The sequence below is a fragment of the Solanum verrucosum genome, unplaced genomic scaffold (assembly GCF_900185275.1).
Source record: "Solanum verrucosum unplaced genomic scaffold, falcon-dt-bn FXZP01000217.1, whole genome shotgun sequence".
Lineage (NCBI taxonomy): Eukaryota > Viridiplantae > Streptophyta > Magnoliopsida > Solanales > Solanaceae > Solanum > Solanum verrucosum.
Window position 1 is genome coordinate 1,826,338 of NW_026020032.1, and position 24,087 is coordinate 1,850,424.

The window sequence follows — 24,087 nt, forward strand, 5'->3', positions numbered from 1 at the left end:
TTCTTTTGTCCAGCATTTTCGTTGGTGAATTATGAAAAGACTATGAAAGTTCAGAATTTGCAAAAATGTTATTTCTTTAATGAATTATTTCCATCTTTTAGCTTTATAAATTATTATTCTTCGCCCCGTCCCGTTTTCATCCCTATTTGTAGCATTGGACCAATCAACACTTGAATATTAGAATTTGGGCCATATGGTCCATATTAACTAAATGTAGCCCAATTCTGTATCATAAATAAGCCCATCTGATTTGGGGAGGAATTGCACAAAATAGCCGTTTTAGGACCCCCTAAATTTTACTGTCTTTAAAATTTAACCATCTCAAAATCAACTTCGGACCCAAATGAGTCTAAGGTTTGAATTCGGGTCTGAATGTAAGTGCAGACCTGATGGTCTGAAGTTGACCCAAAGGTCTAAAGAAGAAGCATGAGAGGTCTAAAGTCGGAGTGAAGTAGGCAATAACTGGTCTATCTTTTTTTTTTTTTGATAACCAAAAAATCCTTCTATGACCCGCCCTTTGGACCAATCATAGCCTTTTAAACTCGGTAGATAATGGGCCGGCCCCTCTACCATTCTCCACTTAAATACCGGGCTTCGCTTTGCATGGTTGGGGATTGAACCTGCAACCTAAGCCACAAATCCTCCACCTTTTGCCACTTGAGCTAGGCCTTGGGGGCTTAGGGTCTGTCTTTTAAGGCATAGGCTCTCTAAAAAAAAAAGAATTCACTATCGTTGCATGGGTTCTTTTTTGTATAAAACATATTGACTACAAATTGAACTAAAGAAAGAATGGTGACTATTGCAAAAACTGGCTAACCTTTAGATAGTTTTTAAAGTCTAACATGTTTTTAATAGAGGTGTTCAAAGATGCTACATGGAGTCAAATATGGATGATGGAGCATCAATTTATGTCAATAGCTAGAACAAGTGCAACAACATATTCAATGTAATCACACAAGAGATGCCTGAAAATAGAATGTACACAGATATTATTCTTACCTTTGTGAGGTAGAAAGATTGTTTCCAACGAACCATCAGAAGTTGTTAGGAAAAAAAAAGTTAATGGGAAGCTCATGGGACTCGAAATCATACATGCCCAGACAAGGCATACAACAACATACTCAATGTATTTCGACAAATAGGATTTGGATCCAAACAAGACATTTTCATTCCCTACACTTCTGCAAAAAAAGAAACTTCATTACTTAAATACTCCCTCCGTCCCTATTTACTTGTCCATATTTCCTTTTTTAGTTGTCCCTATTTAGTTGTCCATTTTGACAAACCAAGAAAGGACAACAATTTTTTTCCTATTATACCCTTATTTACACTTCTTGAAAATTGTAAAAGTGTATGTTGTTTCCCTCCAATTTATTTCACTTGAATTCAAATAAGTGGTTGTAATTTTGAAGTGAAAAGTTGTCATAAGGGTAAAATTGTAACTTCACTGTGCTAATCATTGTTGCCTTAATCTGTGTGCCATTTCTAAAGTGGACAACTAAAAAGGGACGGAGGGAGTATAAGCTACTACTGATAAGTATGAACAAGATTAAAGAAAAAGTTACAAGCAACCAAAAAGGATGAACATGGCAAGAAGGAATGCTATTTCATAAGAACAAAAATAAAACACATATTGGCACCACTTTTATTCAATCAGTAGAGTGAAATAGCTATAAGAATATCTCCAAATAGTCAAAAACTGGTGGTGCCAGTATATTCATAAGTTTTATCAGTACAACAATGATACAGTTTACATGTCAATTGGATTGCTTAAACCAAGGCAAAAATGTGCCGTGAAATATAACAGGAAGTGGGCATTGAGCCTCAGGCCTCTTCTTGTAAAGAGAATTATTCTGCTCATCTTAGCTACATGCCCAATGCTATAATAGTATCATGTATGTCTCATCCATAAACTAGAAGTTCACAAGTTAAAGATTTCAAATAAGTACGAAAATAACTCCAAAAATGAAATTTGACTCGAGTAATCAGAGAAGGGCTACTGAGGTGGCACCGTAGGATGATCTTGTTGAGCTGACGCAGCAGCGGGCTGTTCTTGTTGGGGTGCTGCAGAGGGCTGCTTTTGTTGAGATGGTGCAACAGGCTGTTCTTGCACTGCTGCAGCAGACTTTTTTGGTTGAGCTGGGGCGGAAGGCTGTTCTTGCACTGCTGCAGCAGACTTTTTTGGTTGAGCTGGGGAGGCGGGCTGTTCTTGTATGGATCTTACACAAGGCCTCCATGCTGTTTCTGTCGTCCCTGTAATATCCATTAAAGAGATGCCCTTGGCAGCTAGATCAGTTCTGATCTGATCACTTCTAGCGAAATCCTTGTTTTTCCTTGCTAGTGCTCTTTCCTCTATTGCATGCAGAACATCTTCCTCTGTTAACTCAGCCCTTTTCAATGCCCTCTCTTTAAATTGCTGCAAAACCTGCACAACAAAATAAATGAGTTAAATAAGACTCAACATCTGAAAGTCTCATATAGTAAAAGGAAACAAATGTGCTCTCCATTCCAATTTGTTCAGCCTTGCTCGACTAGAAACAAGATTACCAAGAAAGAAAAACTTTGGACACATAAACCAAATAAGATTTAAATACCAAAAGTACACTTGTATTAAAAAATTGTTTTTGTATGGGATGAGGGCTATAACACAACTGACATGATGGAAATGACAATATTAACTATTTCCAAGTATAGAAAGGTGCTAGTCATTTTTAAACAAAAGGAAAGAATGCCAAAAAAAAATTAAGACATAGGGAGTACTATTTCTGGGCACCTCAGCACAAGTTGAACCAGCAAGCAAGCCAAGAACATCCAATACTGCCTTCACTTCTTTCAAGAGCTCGGTCAGGGACAAAGATGCAGATAAGTGTTGTTGCTTTTGCTGCTTTTTCTGGAAAGATGAAGAGATAATGGAATGATTCAGTTATATCACACCAGCCATATGCAGAAGTTAAAAAGGAAAGTAGAGTTCCCACCTTCAGTATGGTCAAGCAACTATTCATGAGTTTAAGGGCTTCTTGAAGAGCAGCGTTTAAAATTGTAGGTGTGTGCAAGTCATCAGAGAGCTTTGTCTTCAACTCATTATGCAGCTTATTGATACATTCTTGGGCCTGAGGGGTAACACGCCCCTTTGCATTTTTTGCAGTTTCAGTTCCTTGTTGGAAAGCTGACAAGGCTTCTTCAGAATCTAGTAAGGTCTATCAATCACAAAAATTACCCGAATAAATGTCTAAAAGTAAGACAGACGCTAACTATAGATTTGGATTGGGGAACTATGGTTTTGAAGTCGCATGAGCATTCATGTAACAGGAGAAAGATCATATATATATATATATATATATAAAAGCTTCAGACAACCTTTCATTTTTTAATTGAACTAGTAAGTTGCTGAAAACATAAGCCCAAAACCATATTACTCAGTTCAGCTATTGTGCATGCGAAGTAGCAATAGAACCACAATCCTAAGAGCCTCGACTGCAGATCTAAAAGGAACATGCATGGACAGACAGAAATTAAAGAGGAAAACAAAAAATAGCTTAGGAATTGCGTGTACCAATCACCAAGAAGCAAATAATCAAACTTTTTTGCAGAATGGTAACAGTAAAGCAAAAATAATTGAACAAGAGGTATTAAAAGTACATTAAATGTGTATTCCTGACCTGATAAATGTAGAACACAGATTCTGAAGCAATTTCTATCTGTGATATTGAGTAATTAACCGGAGATCGGTAGTGATTCCCCAACAAGAAGTACCTCAATGCAAGGGGATGGTACAATCGAGTAACCTACAAAATATGCATGATATGATCCATAACATTTTATAAAACAAACATATTAAGACAGTAGCTAAAGATTATATTCTACCTCACGTATAGTGAAGAAATTCCCCAATGATTTCGACATTTTCTCGTCATCTATGTTCACAAAACCATTATGCATCCAGTAGCTAATATTACTCTCCCGGCAAGCAGCGCAACTCTGGGCAATCTCATTTTCATGGTGAGGAAAAGTCAAGTCCATTCCACCACCATGTATATCAAAGGAATGTGTCAGATAGTGCGCACTCATTGCGCTGCATTCTATATGCCAACCTGGTCTTCCAGGACCCCAGGGGCTCTCCCAACTTGGTTCACCAGGCTTTGCAGACTGTAAAAATGAAATTGGCATGTCAGTCTAAATTAGTAACTCTGAAGAAAAGTAAACAAAAACTTCGCACCTTCCACAAGGCAAAATCAGCAGGATTTTTCTTTCTTGAATCAACTTCAACTCGTTCTCCAGCTCGATTATCTTCTAATTTTCGTCCAGACAATCGACCATACTCTGGAAAACTATCAACAGAGAAATAAACATCTCCATTGATTGTGTATGCACAGCCATTAGCCATTATCTGCAGGTTACACCTCAAGATCATTAGCATTAAGAAGAGAGCAGAGTATATCTGAATCATCATATATCATTCATATATCATATATCATATATATATATATATATATATAAAAGAGAACCTTAGGCCCGCTTACATTGCGCCACCACAAACCAGAATTCCCTTTTAATTTATTTATTTCCAAAAATAGCCTTCCCTTTCATGAAAAGTTGTGACTTTTATGAAGAGTTGTGACTTTAATGAAAAATTGTGACTTTTATGAAAGGTTGTGACCTTTCCGAAGGGTTGCAACTTTTCCAAATAGTTGTAACCTTTCCGATATGGCACAATCAACATTTTTCACACTACCCTTTAATGTCTATAAATAGAGGGATTTCCTCTCATTTTAAAACAACGAAAATTCTGAACCTCTTCTACTTCTTTACAATTAAATATTTGTGTACTTTGCTGCTGTTGAGGTTACAGATCCTGATATGTATTTTTAGAGTCATTAATTTATACTTATGTTATTAAAGATAAATGATAAGATGTAATAATTTTCATTTTCCTTTGCATTATTAATGTTTGTTACTACGTAATCTTGTATGTAAGATAATATAGTGTTTTAGTTTTAATGACTTATAGGTTTTAATTATTATTTTATAAATTCCGTGATATTAATTTCCCGCGCGAAGCGCGGGTAATTTTACTAGTAAAAGAATAAAACAAAAAGCAGCTCAAGGTAAATCTAAGATAGAAAGATAATATGATTGCATACTTTAAGCAGTATTTTGCACTTTTCTCCCATCCAACACTGAGTTTTACTTCTGCTAACCTAACTGTTAATCCTTACTACATATACTTCTTCTCTCATTATATACAAGAATAAATTTTCCAGACTATCTTTCAATGCAAAGCATACTATCACGGAATGTAGTTCTTAACTTCCTATTGCTTTTTTTTCAAAAGTAGCAGAAAATGATAAATAAGTGAACAAGATGAGCATCCATATTATTGAACTTCAGAGAAGGAGAAACCACATATAACGTCAAATAAACACAACAAGATGAATCCTAGATCCTACACTATCAAAGATTCAAAATGACATACATGGTTTTCAAGATCATTCAGAAAGCATCTCTATCTAAAGGAGGAGTCTATTACAACCTCTATCCAAGGAAAAGAAATGAGAGAAAAGTTCGCATCAGAAAACTGCAATAGCATACTTAACAGAAACAGACCTCACCTCTGCTCAAGTGGGATTTCAATTCAGGGAAAAAATGGGAGGGATCACATCAATAAGCTTTTACTTGTCAGAATAGGTTTTGGAAGGGATTATCTAAATGTGGGTACCTTAGCTATCATTTCCTTAATCTGCTCCATGTGCTCAGTAACACGTGGCTGATGAGTCGGTTGGAGGCACTGGAGATCATCCATGTCTTTTAGAAACTCTTGGCAGTATCGACCACTCAGAGCTGTTGGGTCTTCTCCAAGCTCATTAGCCCTACGAATTATCTGGAAAGAACCAACTGTCATGCATTTGATGTATTATATACAGTGAGCTAACTGATACTGCCAAGCTTATCCATAAAAATTAAAAAGAAAAGGGTCTAAAATTCCTTTAATCTCGGGAAGAGAGAACATAAAAAGAGACTTACTCCCCAAAAATTGTATATCTCACCTTGTCATCTACATCGGTGAAGTTGCGCACATACATAACCTCATATCCCAAGTATTTCAGATATCTGTAAATTCCAGATCATGGAAAATTTCTATCAGACTGTTGAGTAATTTGAAGTAAAAACAATCACAAACTACTAAAAGAACTAATCTAAATGCACTTACATTGATTTATACCACAACACATGATAAATAACATAAGTCTCATCACAATTAAACAGATGAAGATCAAAACAAAAGACCCTCAAGGATTTTTTTCTTCTTTCTTTTCTCCTTTTGGTTGGAAAGCAAAGCACCTTTTGGTTCCCATGTTTAATGACCTCAAGGAGATACTAGTCCAGGCTAATGTGGTACACACGTGCCAAATTAATATCAACAAGATAGTCTTCAATTACTTGATAAAAACTATTCCCTCTATCCCATTTAGTTCAACAAATTACTTTTAGAAAAACAGAAAACTCATTTTAATTTTTTTTTTATGAAGTAAATGTTCCATTGAAGGCATCAAGAAGATGCAAATTAGTTACAAAAGTAGAAGCAAAAACAGTTGGTCTGCTGGCAACTCATTTTAATTTGGGGTCTCTTAAACTACAAATTCTCTAAATCTCACTCAACTAACAGAGTTTAAGTGTAAAAAGAGTAACTAAACAATAAAACCAACTAACTAATAGCCTATATGGATAGAACATAAAAGTACAATTCCAATTTATTGGTTCAAACTAGACAATTCAGAATAATAACATCTAGATTCCTCAAAATGAGAAATGTTTTATTCAATTTCTGGTTGTTTCTCCACTCACATACAACAAACAGAATCAAACTTCCAACTCTTATCAAACTAGCTACCCAATTCCTCTAAATGAAACTGATATATTCGAACTTACCAACTTTTTATAGCCTATTTGGGAAAACATAAGTGCTTCTACAGAGTAGTCTAAGTGTTTTTCAGAAGCTAAAAGAAAGTCGTTTTTCCCTAGAAGAAAGCACTTTAGAGAAAAATTCACTTACAAGCACTATTAAAAAATTTATTGGTAAAACACAAACTACTTATCGACAAAAGTACTCTTTTTGAAAGCATTTTTCAAAATAAGCTGATCATAGAAGCTTGGTCAAACGAGCTAAATATCCAATCATGTTCCTAGATCAACCAACTTCCTCTATGTGAGAATTACAGCACAATTCAACACCAATACATAACATAACAAGAATTAAACAAGCAAAAACTACAAACAGCTCGAATCAAATCCAGAAAAAGCAACAATTTAATGCAGTTACAATTGAAACTTAGAAATTTGACCTGTAGAGAAGGTCGAAGGCGACATAGGCACGAGCATGGCCGATATGACTGTAATCGTAACTGGTAACGCCACACACGTACATTTTGACCTTCCCAGGTTCCTTCGGTATGAATACTTCCTTCTGTCTCGTCATTGAATTATACACTTGAAATTCCACCTTCTCGTTCGCCATTTCTCAGAAATATCTCCGATCGACCGGAACGGACAGTCAATTTACTCCTCTTCGTACAAAAACCCTAACTCCGGCCGTTCAGATTTGTGTACACTATCGTATAATAAGAAGCATAATTTTTTTTCCCTTTTATTCTGCTTTTATTTTCCTCTCTTTATTTTGGAAAAAACTTTATTTGCTTAGTATAATTTAGGGGAAAAAATCACATTTAGCTTAAAAAAAAATTGCGTTAAATGAGTCAACTTGTAGTGAGTTGACTAAATCGAGTTGGGCTCGTGGTGGAATAGTTGGGATTCATGAACATACGATAAAAATTATCTAGTATTTTTATATTGTAAGAATCATATTTTTCTTTTTAAGACTGGGCACGCAAGGGGAAATAGGGACAAGGATTGCAAGGTGGGAATCGAAACCCGTGCTTTCAAAAATGAATCTTACAATATGTGAATCGAAGTTTTAATTATGTCTCAATTGATATGATTCACTTTCCTTTTTAGTCAATTTCATCAAATTGGGACATTTCTATATTTAGTAATAATTTAACTTCGATATGTTCATTTTACCCTTAATGAAATAAGGACAAATTACTTAACTACACTCATTTACTTACCTTAATATCCATTTATCCCTACTTATTTCAAAAATTTCAAAAATCCCTTATTTACTTATATATCCCGTATGTATCCCATGCACAACGCTATGTATTCCGCTATGTGGAATGCATCAAACGCTATGTATCCCGTGCACAACGCTATGTATCCCGCTATGTGGAGTGTATCAAACCTAATGTATCCTGTGCACAACGCTATGTATCCCGCTATGTGGAATGTATCAAATCTAATGTATCCCGTGCACAACGCTATGTATCCCGCAAACATCACTTTTAAGGGATTTTTGATAAATAAAAAACTAGAAGGGATAGGATGTTATTTAGTACTTATAATATGTGGTTCCTATAATTTATACATGAAATAATTTAGACACTTATTCTAGACTACAAATTTCAAAACTTTTTTTTTCTTAAATTTTATATCAAGTAAAACTAACTCACATAAACATCGGACATTGCTTGAAAAAACACAAATGGAAAAAGTGTTGGGCTTGTTTTTTTTTAGAATTCGATTGGGCTTGTGTTGTAATTTGTAAAGGAAATGAAACTTCAAAATTGCAAAGATTAAGCAAAAATTCATTCTTTGGGCAAATTGTCTACCAAAGCCACACACATTGGCCCAACATGGGATTCGTTTTGGTTTGGACATTCTTAAGCAAAAATTCTAATTTTTGTACTAATAATAACTTATAAATTTTGTACTTTCTTGGTTAATATATACAGAGAAAAGATTATGTATATATAGTAGGTAAATGATAAACTCTTTTGATGAAAATTATGTACCAGTTAATACACTAACTATTTTTAGTTGGTGTTTATAAAAAACAAAGCAGTTTGATAACTACACTTCACAGTTTAAACAATGATGTTATGAGTTTAAATTTCAATAATCTCATGACAACTCCTCATTTAGAAAAAACTTATGTTAACTATGTGTGATCAAGAGAGGAATTTGTATTAATTAAGTGGTGCTTAACTTGCTATATGACAATCATATACTTAATTGGTAAATTAAATGTCCTATTTGAATCAAGACTATAAAATAAATGCCGCAAAGTCATAGTAATAAATACAAGATGAATATACTTATACAAAATTATAAAAAATTAAAAATGATCAACTTCATTGCAAGATGCAAAGCTATGTAGGAAGTAGTAAACACATTTAAGGACAAGATGATTATATAAAAAGTTTCTTGAGATTGTATGATAATTTTGACCAACTCAAAAGGCACTAGTCTTTATGAAATCATAGGAATATTGAAAGTGTTAAAAGAAGACAAAATATATCTAAAATCATGTGGAAGAAAATCAAATTTATTGGAATAAGTGTAGATGTAATGAAAGGTAGGATACAATGGTCATATATTAAAAATTTTAGTAGCTCAATTAGTTATCTAAATTTATACATCTTTTTGACGATTTGATTTTTCATCTTGTAATCCTCTTTCACCATTTTTTCACCTTTCTCCTTAATTTTTTTTTAAAAAAACTTAGGTCAAATTCTTTCTAATAGTCTTTTAACCATATTAGAGATATTTAGGCTAGTAGGAAACAAATAAAACTTTTATTAACTACTATGAATTTTTTTTTTGGTACAATATTGACCTAAGATGAATTTAAATTAAAAAAAATATTATAAATGACAATTCATATGATCAAATTTTATCTCATTTTGGTAGGAACATATAAATTGTTGTTATATCAAACTTAACATCAAATTATACAAAACCAAAAATCAAAATATATTTGCATACCATCTCCCAAATACATCTTTCTATTTCAATATTTTCTTTACAAACTTTAGTCAAATACTATCCAAAACGCTTGGACGACTTTTCTATTCATCTAATTCATTTTGTTCTAAACACTTTTAAGTATTTTCTCTTAAAATGCCATTTAGGTCACATAGTAATTACGAAATTCTCTCAAATTCAATACTATAGGCAAAGAACAAAAAAGGGTGTGATAAAATGGTTTATAAGTCTTTCAATCTTAATGTTAGTCTCGAATTTGAACAATGAAAAAGAAAAAACTTTTGATATGAAGCATTTTACCTTCTTAATCATGAATTAGTGAGTTTTTAAATATCATATATATGGATTTCGTTTGATTTTCTAGTTTGAATCGGCCTTTACTATACCCAAACCATGAATATACTTTGTTTTATACAGATACTGTCAGGAGATAGAGTCAAAAGCGAAGTAAGTCCTTATGATTCAACCAAAGGGAATATAGTTTATCGACTCCACAACAAAGATTTGAAGGATTCGATTTTCAACTTCACCATTGGGAATACAATTCGAGATGAAAAATTTCTTCCATAATCATAAATAGAAAGCCCAACTACCAAAGAATATGGTGTAGCGGAGAAGCTCTTTCTTTAACCAAATATCAAAAAATTCTTGATACAGAGTGTTTTTTTTAATATATATTGAACAAAAAACCCAATTAAAAATATTGTCGTTTTTATAAAAAAAAAAAATACTTAATTTGCAAAGAGTGTAATACGACGTCGTCTTATGAAGAAAAAAAAAACCCTTAAGAAATAACAAAATGCAGACCGTCACTTGCACCGCGCATTTTAGCACATAATACTGTTTCTCCAAACCCGAACGTTAATACCCACCCTACCCCCACTCCCCACCACCCCACCTATATAAGCTTGCATTCCCGGCGATTTCACACAGAAAAGCCATTAATACCCAAAAACCAAAAGAAAAAACAGAGAGAAACAGAAATTTGTATAAACTGATATAAACAGAAATTTATATATATAAAGGTTGGAACTTTGAGTTTTATAGTTTGAAAATTTGAATGTTTTTGTGAGGTGAGGTGTTTGTTCATGGCAATGGGACATGAAAGATCGAAACCTCTGCATAATTTCGACTTACCTTGTGGTTTAAAGTGGGGTAATCAGAAGTTTTTGAGGTGTGCTAAGGTGGATTCCAACGGCGAAATTCCTCATTTCCATCGGAGATCAAATGGGTCTGACTCAATCGGACGGCGGATGAGAGAAATCGATGTTATGGTTAACCATCGGAGATCCAGTGGGGTTAGGGATGAGTTGTTGAAGGAGACGGAGGTGGGTTTCACTCGGAAATTCAGGTCGGCGGGTTACAACGGTGCTGCCGGAGGCGGCGGCGGAGATGGAATCGCGGCTGTAAGGGAGAAGTTGATGTTTGATCTTCAAGCAGAGGCTGATAAGATGAAATACGCGATTTTTAGAGATGGGTTGGAGGAAGAAGTGTCTGTAACTCCGGCGACGGCACCGACGGAGGTTACGACGGGTGTAGATGCGTCTAGGCCGTGGAACTTACGTACTCGAAGAGCGGCGTGTAAGGCGCCAATGAACGGAATCGGCGGCGGCGGTGGCGGTGGCGGCGGATCGAATGGAGCTTTGAAGGTTGATGTCATCAGAAACAATGGTTCGTCATCGTCGTTATCGCCGTTAAGGAATGAGAACAAATCTGTCAGACTTCGAAGTGAGTTTGCCGGCGCCGGAGATTCATACACCGGCGAGAAGAGAAAGAGAACGAATTTCTCTGTTTCGCTTGTTCGGAGAGAGATCGAAGAGGATTTCATGGCAATGGTTGGACATAGACCTCCTCGTCGACCCAAAAAACGAGTTAAAATGGTTCAAAAGAATTTAGACGTAAGTATTTTATTTGAAATTTTTGATCATTTTGATGAATTGTGATTTGAATTTACTGTTCCATTGCTGTTTGTTTTGCAGACTTTATTTCCCGGGCTATGGTTGACGGAGATTACACCGGACTTATACAAAGTCCCCGATGATCAATAGATTGAAAAGGTAAACCTTATCATAGCGGAGCCAATATTCGAAGCTTATTGAGTTCTAAAATCAATAAATATGTATATATTCAATAGATTCTTAAGACAAAATACAAGATTTGAACTCATGGTAGAGTCAGGATTTTCAGTGAGGAGGTTTCGAAATAGATTCTCAAGTTGTGTCAAGGGGGTTTGAACGAATGATCTCCTGGCTCTGTCTCTGGTTTGAACGAAAATTACTGGCCCATAGTCGACAGTCTAGCTTTGCCCCTCGATAAACTAATGTAGTTTCAGATTTGAATATCAAGATTGATTTCAAAATGTGTAACTTAATTGTGTTGTATATACAATGTTTGTTTTTGCAGATGGTGACTTTGATACTGGTATAGTGGCATCACCTTTTCTAGTTTGTGAATTTGATGAAACTGTTGAATTCCCGTTGGTAACGAAAAGGGGTGTAAGAGGAGGATAAAGTTGCTGCTGCAATGCTAATTTTGCGTAGAGGTGATTTGATTTGTTCATATTTTCTCTGGTTTATGTTCACTGGAATAAGTTTTAACATAGTGTGATGTTCTTAGATCAAAGACAATTGTTCATATAGTGAAAAAAAGGTTTCATCTTTTCAAGTGCCTATTACATTCTACATTATGTTCCTGTTCTTTTCAAACTCGAAACTTTGTGCTTCTCATTGACAGTTTAACGCAGTGGAATGTTCATAGATCAACACTGACCATATTGAATTCAAGTGTGTTTTGTGCTACATTATGTTTCTGTTCTTTGCATATTCACAACTGTGTGCTTCTCTTGACGCTTATTACTCATTTCTTGTGTCTAATAGTTGCAATTCCTTTCATATTCGTTCTAAAACTCGGACAACGCTGACTGCTCGATTTTGTTAACCTTCATATGTTGCCTCTGTTTTGGTTGAACTTGATCAGAAACTAGGATTCATAGTAGTTATTGTGTTGGCTTTTGTGTCTTGTCTTTTAGGCACAACCAAAATCTGAAAACTTGGTCTATAACCTTATCTTATTAAGCTGGGGAATTACTTGGTACAAAATGGTTTTTTAGATATCTGTCTCTTTGCATTTGCTGTCCCTGTTCCTGCATACTTTTTTTTAATGTAATAGAGGCGTTCAAGCCAGTTCACACACACCTCGACTATTTAACCAGGTATTTGCTTTCTTCCACCTATACATCCACCGCGTAACTCTGTTCACCAAGGCTTAGGTAGAGTGGCAATGAGAAGAAATTACCTTAGCATTTTTGTCGTTTTTTTTAATATAATGGTGGTGTTCAAGCCAGTCCATGCACACCTCGACTCTTCAACCACGTATGTGTTATCTTCCACCAACACATACACTTGTGTAACTCTATCCACCAAGGCTTAGACTGTGTCAATCGGAAGGTATAACCTAGCATTTTTTGCTGATGCTGTGATTTGAACTCTGATCTCTCATGGTTTTCATCCACTTCATTGACCGCTTCACCACACCCTTAGACCGCATTAATTAGTATATACTAAGATGATCACTGCAGTGCATTAATGTTAAGCAAGTGATTTTGTTTAGAGGACATAACTTGAGCTTGCTCTTTCAATACATGTTTTCCTTTCTTTGGGTTTCAACTAATCTAGATTTGGGGCGTGTAAACCGTAAGGGCCATTTAAAGGTGAAGCATTGTGTATCAAGACTTTTTTTCATATTCAGAACTCGAACCGAAATTACATATGCTCCTCTTGGTGCATTGCCTAAACATATTTTCTATCGACTAATGCTATGTTTAGTACATGTTGAGATGAGAGATGGTGAGAATTTAAGTTGGTTAGGTTTGGTAAAGATTCCTTATTTATGTGGCAGGTTAATATTACTTTTTAGACAAGTAACAGTTTAATAAAAAGAAAATAGAAGAAATTAAAAAAAATAAAAATACATTGTTTAATTTTTGATCTTATATTTGAAAATGGTACTGTATGTTTTGTAGGGTTTTTTTAAGCATAATATTTCTTGGTAGGCGGAGTTATTCGAACATTTGTGGAAGATAACGCACAAACTAAATAATTATTTTTCTATAAATATAGTTCCCTTTGAAAATTTATTTTGGAGGGAAACTGGATTAGCTTTACAAATTTGACTTTTTGACAAAGTGATGAAATTTAAAATTTGAGATTATCAATCCCTAGATTTTAAAATATTATAATATGGGATTTTTATATTGACATGATAAAACTATATGGAATTAGTTGATTAAAGCACGATTCTTCCCATTTGGAGGCATTTTAATGATTAGAGCTTTTATTAGCTTAAGTCATTTTAAATTTATTTCTACCTTTTTCACTTTAATTCCTTGGAATAGCACTCTAATATTTAATTATATTAATAAGTCTCATAAAGCCGTTTTACCGTTGGACTAAGGGTGTGTTCAGTATCAATATTTTTGAAAAATAATTTCTTAAAAAATAAATAAGTTTCGCGTGTGAATGTATGTAAAATAAGTTCCACAAAATGGCATTCCACGTTCATTATGTCCTTCCCATGGCCCCGACCCTCCAACATACTCGCCTTTCCCCGTAGCCATCATCCCCATCACCCCGCACCCCTACCTCTGTCCTCATTTTCCTTCGTACCGAACACACCTTGAAGCCCACGTTTTTTTCATATTGGATTAACTCAGGCCCAAAATGTTCAAGGTTATTGGATCATATGTTGTTTTATGGGCCGGCCCAAGAAAATCTGTCTATTTAGGATTTACTTGGTTGCCTTGATAGTATTTTTATTACCAAAAATATAATATCTAAATATGGAGAAAAAAAACCACATGAATTATTTAGTCATTAAGTTCTTCTATAGTTGAATATATAAAATCATGTTATTTTGTTGTTGTTGTTGTTTCTGTCGTGTTAGGGTCTAATTGTTGTTAAAGAAAGTGTCAACCACAAATTTAATAAAGTATGAAAAAGGTGTTCAATTAATTAACAACAATTAGGTCGCATATAAATGGAAAATTAAAGGTGACTAATATTTTGAATGGTTCCTAATAATTGATAAATTTCTTGAAATTAAATTGTAGACTTCAAAAGTAAGTACAACTCTTAACTTATATCAACATACATAATTACAATTGGTAAAAAAAACATAACTAGAAAAGTTTGATTTCTTTTTATTTGGCCCCAACTTGTTCAATATTAGTTTTAGATTCTAACTAATTCAGATTCGTGTAACATAAAATCAATTAAAGAAGACATACTCTATTTTCTTTTAAAAAATCATAAATTTCAAATCTAAAATATCTAATTAAAACGAAAGATTATTATTCATTTCCAATTAGGTCATTCATGATTGGGACAAGACCAAATCAATTAAATGAATAGACCATTCTTTGTATGGATTTGACTCTTAGCCAATGGTATTTTAGATCTAAAATATAGCTACAACATAACTACATAGTCAAATATTTAAATTAATCACATTTGCAACCAAATTAAATATTATATTACTTCAAATAAAGGGCCTCAATCATTGATTAATATTCTAAGACATTATTGAGATCTAATTCTTGTCTAGCTAGATGCCATTATAGACAACACAAAATGGACTAAAATTTGAAGATAAAATTCAAATGATAAGATTTAAAGTTATTTATTTTGTAGACAAACAAATGAAAAAGTAACCTTCAATAGTAAAAAAAAGCATAAAAACTTATCTACTAAACAACAATATTCCAAGTAAAAAGAAAGAAAAAAAAAGCATGAAAAGCCATAAAGGAAGGTGGCTCTTGTTCTTTTGTTCCCTTTTCTCATTTGACCTATATTCTTTCTTAAAATAATTAGTAAATTTTTTTTACCTATAAGAATCCTATGTTGATATTAATTAAACCTTTTTGAGTTTTCACATGTTTTTCCTTTAAATTTTTCTATCCGTTCGATATTTGTACTAGGGTCTTTGATAAATTCAAATTCATGTTTCATAAGGCTAATTAAAGAGGGTAACATTCTCTGTCAGATTTTTCTTTTTCATATCGAGGCTCGAACCTCATACTATAAGAATTCTATTTATTCCACCACAACCCTTAGAAGTGTTCCTCACACTTTTACTTTTCTAATTAATGACATTATTAGAATTTTCACTAAAAGGGATTCAAAACTTTAAAAAAAAAAAAAAACTAAAGAAATCAAGAAAATTCAACATATACTAAATATACAAATTTAATCTATCTATACAATGTAATTTAGAATGAAGGGGTGTCAACTAACTTATTACCACATGTCAAATTATACTATAGTGTAAATATTATATAAATTGAATCTGAGAAATTAAACAAGAAATATGTTCTATAAACTATATGAAGATTTTTTGATCTATGAACCAAAAAATAAATAAATTATTTCTTCTTTTTTGATTTGCCATTACAAAACAATGAACCTAAACCAAACAAAGCTTGTGGAATATTCAAAACAGGACTCACATGAACTCCATTGCCATAAGATCTACTATAACTCTTCTTCAATGGATGTGATTGACTCTTCTTTGATGATGATGAATGCAATGGATGGCTCTGATTAAACGACGAAAAATTCGTCGAAAATGAAGAAGAAGATGATGATGAAGAAGATGATGATAATGATGAACTCTTTCTAAGAACTTTTATTTGTGAACTCTGTTTTTGATATATTTTTGGATTCTTTTGTATTGGAGCAGAGCCAGTTGAGTTACTTCTGGTTAGAAATTGCAAAATGTGGCTATTTTGGTAATTCAAACTACTACTTCTTCTGAATTGCCAAAATGGTTTTGGTTGTGGCAATTTTTCTGTTTCTTGTTCTTCATCATCATCAAGATCAGTTGATAAGAATTCCTTTAAGCTTTTTTTCTTTGTATTTTCCTTACCATTTTCAAGAAGTGATTTTTGTGGCTGTTTTTGCAATTGCAAAGATTTTGGCTGTTTTTGCAAAGATTGGTTGATTTGTGTTAAGGGTGTTGAGTTCTTGATTTCAAAAGGGAGGATCTTGCCATTGGAGAAAAGTTCATCAGCAGAAGAGATGAATAGTTGTTTTTCACTAACACAAAAATCAAAATCAAAATCAATGGTGGATGATGATTCAAGAAGAAATGCATCTGATCTATAATGATGTTGTTGTTGTTGATGGCATTCAAGTGGAATTCCATCATCATGAGAGAAGGAGATTCTTGGACTAACAACTAAACTTGCAATCTCACAACATACATCAACAGCCATGAAGTGGCTATTTTTTAAATGATTCTTGATTTTTGTTTTGAGTTATGGTGTTGATTTCAACAGTTGAAGAAAGAGGGTGAAGTTTAATTTATAAGAAGAAAAGATGTGTTGTAAAAAGAAGAAGATGTTTGGGGGTTGAGGTAGGGAGGGGTGGGGGTGAAGGGAATGGTATTTTTTTAATTTTATATTTTGGTAAGAATGAAGAGTGAGCTTTTGATTTTATATATAGTACTATATGGTATGCTTAGGCTAGAAAGAGCATTTTCAAGATTCTATTATTGGTACAACAAAGTGGTGTTGCCAATACAATGGCTTGTTTCACTTAGGTGTAACATTGAGATTGACATTACATGCTAAATGATCAAACAATTAAAAAAACAAAGAAAAAGAAGGATAAATGCATCCAACGATGTGGCTTAGTGATCTTTGATAGAGAGGTTGTCTTCCACCTCGATGTTTTTATATGGCTTAAGTGATTGAACGAAATCAAAGATTGTTTCAATATCGAATCAAGATCTCTATAAAGTATATAGCTGTATAATGTTAGGGGTTGCATTTAGAAAGATAGTCGCGAAAACAAAGACTATTAATCAAGAATTGACGTCTCATGTTGACTCTCTTCACAATTATTTATTACATTGTTACAGCTGATAAAGTGATTTAAACTAGTGAAATAATTACCGTGTGACTCTATATACCATTTGTTGGTAAATGAATCTTCAATTTTCCCCTTTCCTCAATCTATATAGGTAAAGTATTTGACTGATGAAAGATACAACTACACGATAAAATAATTAAGATACGTGTAAACTGATTTGAACACCATTAAATATAAATGAAAAAAGTTTGTTGAACTAATTAGCTATTGCCACCGAAAGCCTAAAGAGAAGTAAAGAAGATTCCTTCACCTTATAGGAATTAATTTCCAAAGAAACTTTACCTTTTTGAAAATGTGAGCAAAAGAGAAAATTATGTAATGATTTAATACACACTTCACCTTAGGATCTACTATTTCACTAGTAAAAGAAACTCTGGCATTTTGTGACACATTAATATCTTGTGGGGCCATTTTGCATTAAAAGAGTACAAATTATAAGGATGTCTTGTCTGGAAAAATAAATTACTAGAAAGATTAATCAAATCCTACTTCACCTAACTTAGAGTTAAATCTAAGGAAGAATTATTCTTAGAAGAATAACAAGAATTGCAATAATTTTGGTGGCTACAATGCTTGAAAATGTTGGTATAATAATTATAACAATAATCTACGAGAGTTGTGATGGAGTGGTAAGTACTCATTCATTCTTAATTAACTAGAGGTTTCAGGTTCGAGTACCCCAGGATACAGAGTCGTCTTTGTTAAGAAGCACTTTACCCTCCAATAAAGCACTTTCCGGCGCGAACCTAGATTTAGTTGGACTCCAATGTGATATACCAGACACCGAACAAGCTAAGAGAATTCAACATTTAGTATATATATACATGTAGCTATAGAAAATATTTTTAAAGAACCATATAATTAGTCGCTTACTTTAATTTTTCAGGTAATATTACGAGGATCTGATTGTACAAAAATTCTTTTATAATGTATTATATAAAAGTTATAGCTCTTGTTGAAAATGATGGGTGGTAAGAGGAATTTTTTTCAATGAATTTATGGACCTTAAATTGTTGAAAATTGAAGGGCTAATGTCTGCTGAAAGAGAAGCCTAGCGCCATAATTGTGTTTCATGATATGTGAAAAATCCAAGACAATTGAATGTAGCTATCTGAAAGTGAAAGCAAACAATGACATTTTCCCTATGAAAGCAATTTTTGCCTCACATTTACAATTTGGCTCTAAGGTTATTTAGGATTTTTAATTATATACTTTTTCTTCCTTTTTAGATATACGATATCTGGTGCTCTCTTAATTTGGATTCACATTGACTAGACAAAAATCTCCCTTTGTAGAAGTATTCAATTTCTAGTAACTTAGAACTTGATTTTGTAGTTTTAATAATTCCAGTGAATCATAGTATTTGTATTTCTCTTATCATAATTTTAACGGACAATATATTTTATATGTGAGAGGCCGATGCAAATGAGTACGTGACTTACTCAATAGTCCAAAAATCAAGAACTTTTTGGTAAAGAGGATTTCATCTGCTCATAATTCCATATTAATCGAGATAGTAAATTTCTGATATCAGATATTAAAAAATGCTTAGGAATTTATTTATTTTCTTATAAAAATAAGAAAAATATGACTTAGTCCTAATAACCGTTTGAAAAAGGTGTTTGTAAAAATATGATAGATCTGTCTAATCTCACTTAAGTAATTATTAAAGCCAAAGTGGGAAGATTAATTGAGAGGTAAAAGTAGGAAACTATGGATAATGTAAAAGTAAATATTGATTGATGTGTAATATGCTTCAATAATCTTATGCTATATACTATAGTACTTGTACATTACCATAGTAAATGATTTCGAACGATCACTAAAGATTGTGGTAGGCCGTAGGATAGATATGATTCTCTCATCTTTAATTTGAGGTCTCAAATTTACTTCATGAGCATGAGAAAGAATCTTAGCAGGGATTGACACTTCCTTCTTAAGCTGTGTGAATTCAAATTAGTAGAGGACCTAATAAAAATATCAAACATCGGGTTAAAATAAAATATATGATTGAACTAGATTATATATATCGAACATCAATTTGAAAATCAAAAAATTGATTAGACTCTACTCAAAAGCTCAAGTAAGCTTGGGTTTTCCTCAATTCAATACTATAATAAGCTGATTTGGCGCGACTCATATTCAACTTGATGTCAGATCTAATAACGGGTGTTGAAATTGATCCTTTTGCCTCTAATAGTTAATAGGCGTATTAGATTCAAGTTATAAGAATAGCATACGTCTTGAAGCTTGATTGACCATACACTATTATGGTGAGATGAATCCATCTTTAATTTGGAGGTTTCAAATTTAAGTCCTTGCCATTAAAAAAAAATCTTGATAAATAGTGTTTCTTCCTTTAGGGGTGTAAATTCAAAGCGGGAGTCCTAATACATACATCATCAAAAAACAATGTTAAAGACAAAAGATCTCATTCGACTCAACTATAAATATTAAATATCAGATTAAAACAAAAAAAATTAATTAGACTCGACTCAAAAACTCAATTGAGCTTGACTTTAACTCACGGCCTCAATTCAACACCATAGATAATAAGTTGATCGAGCCTAACTCAAGCTCAACTAGATGCCAGACCTAGATAGGGGTGTTGTAATTAATCTTCTTGCCTCTAACGAGGAATTCATATTCAAGTCATGAAAATAAAAAACGTCCTATATAATATAATAAAAAACGTCCTATATAATATAATAAAAAAAATTATAAAAGAGAATAGGTAATAATGGAGGATAAGATGGTACTAAGAAATTTCATAAAATTACATCTTTGCTGGCCATTTAATTCAATCATAATATTTGAAAGCATATCATGTTACTACAATAGACCCACTGTCCAAACAAATTCTTGTCCTTTTTAGGACACATTTGGCATCTCCTATGTGGTATTTTTATTATATAGTATTCCTCTAATAATTAATCCAACCTGCCACAATTTTACAATTTTATTCATTTGTTGGGGGATCAGAACTGCACCTTCTTCTAACTTTCTTCTCCATTCTCCCATCTTGTGGCTGTCTCCATCTATTCATTTCATTATCTTATAATGTGATCTAAGTGAACGTCTACGAAAAAGTTTATAAAATTTTGTATTTTATTTCATCGTAAATTGATCTATTATTCAATTATAAGTCATTATGTCATTGCCTGATTTTGATTATCTAAATACTGTTGAATCGAATGCTTTATTCCAAATCTCAACTAGAGGGGAAGTCACTATACTTTAACTTCTCATCTTGATCTAGGTGTCACATTGATCGCGATGTCCACTAAACACATCAATCAACATTTATTTGACATAAATGGATTACAGATTTAAATTTAACAACTTTAACATCATAGTTTTTTCTGGAGAGTAAAATCATTGTATTTTATCAATTAATATGTTCGAGAGATCTTTATTGGATTAACATGTATATCTATAATTTATGTCGAACATATTCAATTTAATGAACATGTTGCTTGATAGCTAGCTGTTGACCAAATTGATGACTGAGAGTTTGTTTTATGTAATTTGGTGCGGCTATTTAACTAGAACGAACTCTGAATCGTGGTTTGGTGAGAATATAAACAATTTGGGAGTAGTTTGATATATTTGGTAAAGAAAAAAGTGGATAAGATATTGTTATAAAAGATGCGAGTGTGAGACAAGTTATTTTACTTTATACAAGGTGAGACGTAGGCTTCATGAATCTTTAAGTACTAGTAATATTTTATAAATTAATATATCAATTTACATATGAATTGTAGAAATTTCAAGAAAATATTAAACAAATAGAAATGTACGTAGAAATTAATGCTTCACCTTATAACGTTAATAAAAACTAACAATTGACTAAAAATTAATCAAAACTACTTATCTAAAAAATCAATCAAACTTTTTAAGAAAAAATAATATAAATTTATAAGATGACTTGAAAAATGAAGAAGAAAATCAAAAGCATCAAATCAGAGCAAGTTATGAAATATAATGTATTTTTTCTTTGTAATTTACACATTAACCATTATTTTTTTTAGGGATAAAGATCTGAAAAATACTTCAACTTTGATCGAATTTGTTGTTGCGATACTAAACTTTCATGAGGACCTATTACCTCCCTAGACTATTTAATACCGTATTTTAAACATATATATTTACCCACGTGGACATTAAAAATAATGCAAAATTATAAATAGTAATGTATCCACGTGGACACATATATACCTTTAAAATACACTATTAAATAGTTCATGGGGTAAAAAATAAGGTATTAAATAGTCTAGGGAGGTAATAGGTCATCATGAAAGTTTAGTATCGCAATAACAATTCTGACCAAAGTTGAGATATTTTTCAGACCCTTATCCCTTTTCTTTACTTAATGAAAGACGAAGAAAGAGAATAAAAATTAATGTTAAGACCAATTTTTTTAACTTATTAAAATTTAATAATAAGTTGAATTTTGTGTTTTTTTAGTACTAATTTAAGGATTTGCTTAATAATTTTAATTTCAATTAAGTGAGATTTTCTAGGCTTACGCCCAATACCAATGTGTACACTCAGATTGATGGGGATTATGTCTCACAACACTTTTTAAAATAATGGATAAATATATTAAATCGACATTTTTGCAATTCTTTTTGACCAGCTTATATATACTTCCAAAGGTTTAGGTGATAAGTCCAAGTTAGTATTCTTTGATGACTGAAAATCAAACTATACTTTTGTTGTTTTAACAGATATGGCTGAGAAAATAAAAACAAATGATGTCATTAATTTTTGAGACTGAAGTTGCATTATATTGGAGACTTCCATCTATTCATAGGGTCACCACTTAAAAAGAAAAATGAATAGTGGAAAAAAAAAATTATCTGCAGGGATGATCGAGTTGGTTGAGCAGACGATCTTTCAAATGGGAGGTTTCAGGTTTGAAATTCACGTATGATTTCTCAGTCGAGCTCATCACACGTACAATTTGCCTCCCTAGTATGTTTACAACCTATTACATTAGAACGAGGTTTATCCTGTACGTACTGAAAGAATAGCTATTGTGGATTCCCCCGTCAACAACAACAACAAAAATCAACTCGATTTTTTCAACTTCAACTTTACATTTTTTTATAATCATAAACATGACCTCTAGTCGAAAATTTGCTTATCATAATTTTTTAAAAAAAGAACTTTCCATCATAAACATCTTAACAACATACAATTTTCGACAAGACATTGCATTATAAATACAATATTTTGGCAATCACTTCGAACAAAAATATTTGAGCTCGATATCGAAAAATTTAACATTAGTGGATTTGTTTTTGGGAATACAACTGTTTTTGACTTGGTAGTCAAAATAGAGCAACTAACGTCAAAGTCAGAGCCAACATATTTTCAAAGTTTCATTCTTGTTTTCACTTTATTTGTAACGTAAATTATTTATCGTGATTTTTTTTTATGTCTCGTATTTTTTTTTTATTAGGAGAGACATTTGATAAGTTTATCATTTCAGTTCATTAAATATTTATTCTATGTACATGTTATCTTTATATAATTAAGGTGTTTATAGTCTTCAAGAACACGATGGAATATGAAATAAAAAACTACTGAGGAATCTGTCCGAAGAGGGGCTCATGTTTGATTAGCTAGTTGTTGAGGCAAGACGATAATCCATAGTTGGTCCGAGAGGATGATCAGTCACACTAGGACTGAGACACAACATTAATTTTGTCTTGAATTTTAAAACGACAAGTAATTTAAGATAACTATTTTAGAAATCACGATAGATAATTTGAGACGGAAAAATATATGTGTACGTCAGTCAACTTGAGGAAGAAAGAAGCTTTTGATTGCTTTGTTTATACTCCAAACAACTTGCAACCCAAGAAAATATCCTTGGAGACCAAAGACAAATAAGAATATTTTTTCAGTCAATAATTTAGCCCAAATTTTCTATGAAGTGGCTATTTGTTTAATCAAAATCGTCTTCCCAAGGTGATTACATTTTAAAACACCAAATCTTGTTGCATAATTGTGCTATAGTAATTTACTACTTTGACTTTTAAGTCATATATATATTGGCAATATATAGATTTAAATATTATCTGAAATTGTTTTGAGATAAATAGATTAAAATATTTATAAAAATAGGATATAATTTAAATATGTCATTAAAATAAAATATTTGTGAACATTGAACTATGAGGTATAGTAATGTCTGAAGTGTTCAACTATGTGAGGAGGGTAAAAAATAAATTGCACGCAATATAACTTTGAAAATAAGTCTCGATCATCA

General features: G+C 32.5%; 3 protein-coding genes across 3 annotated transcripts; 1 reads left to right on the top strand and 2 right to left on the bottom strand.

The window, feature by feature from the left end:
* Positions 1-1,645: 1,645 nt before the first annotated feature.
* On the bottom strand, positions 1,646-7,604 carry LOC125821558 (cysteine--tRNA ligase 2, cytoplasmic). Its single transcript, XM_049500977.1, has 9 exons — positions 7,341-7,604; positions 6,045-6,108; positions 5,717-5,878; positions 4,217-4,387; positions 3,865-4,146; positions 3,660-3,785; positions 2,976-3,197; positions 2,774-2,890; positions 1,646-2,425 (listed from the first exon to the last, which is right to left on the bottom strand). Exons 1-9 carry the CDS (start codon positions 7,511-7,513, stop codon positions 1,997-1,999), a joined length of 1,746 nt encoding a protein of 581 aa, XP_049356934.1. The 5' UTR covers positions 7,514-7,604; the 3' UTR covers positions 1,646-1,996.
* Positions 7,605-10,838: 3,234 nt separating this feature from the next.
* Positions 10,839-11,936, top strand: LOC125821575 (uncharacterized). Its single transcript, XM_049500994.1, has 2 exons — positions 10,839-11,777; positions 11,859-11,936. Exons 1-2 carry the CDS (start codon positions 10,968-10,970, stop codon positions 11,925-11,927), a joined length of 879 nt encoding a protein of 292 aa, XP_049356951.1. The 5' UTR covers positions 10,839-10,967; the 3' UTR covers positions 11,928-11,936.
* Positions 11,937-16,289: 4,353 nt separating this feature from the next.
* On the bottom strand, positions 16,290-17,277 carry LOC125821577 (uncharacterized). The gene has a single exon (XM_049500996.1). It carries the CDS (start codon positions 17,147-17,149, stop codon positions 16,298-16,300), a length of 852 nt encoding a protein of 283 aa, XP_049356953.1. The 5' UTR covers positions 17,150-17,277; the 3' UTR covers positions 16,290-16,297.
* Between the last annotated feature and the right edge of the window lie 6,810 nt (positions 17,278-24,087).

Bases quoted from the DNA above. Each gene is read 5' to 3' on its own strand.
- LOC125821558 (XM_049500977.1), bottom strand. From the start codon at position 7,513: ATGGCGAACGAGAAGGTGGAATTTCAAGTGTATAATTCAATGACGAGA. The intron at 6,109-7,340 runs GTCAAATTTCTA...TGGAATTTACAG, and splicing joins GCCTTCGACCTTCTCTACAG to ATATCTGAAATACTTGGGAT. The intron at 3,198-3,659 runs GTCAGGAATACA...TGTGATTGATAG, and splicing joins CTGTGTTCTACATTTATCAG to ACCTTACTAGATTCTGAAGA.
- LOC125821575 (XM_049500994.1), top strand. From the start codon at position 10,968: ATGGCAATGGGACATGAAAGATCGAAACCTCTGCATAATTTCGACTTA. The intron at 11,778-11,858 runs GTAAGTATTTTA...TTTGTTTTGCAG, and splicing joins TGGTTCAAAAGAATTTAGAC to ACTTTATTTCCCGGGCTATG.
- LOC125821577 (XM_049500996.1), bottom strand. From the start codon at position 17,149: ATGGCTGTTGATGTATGTTGTGAGATTGCAAGTTTAGTTGTTAGTCCA.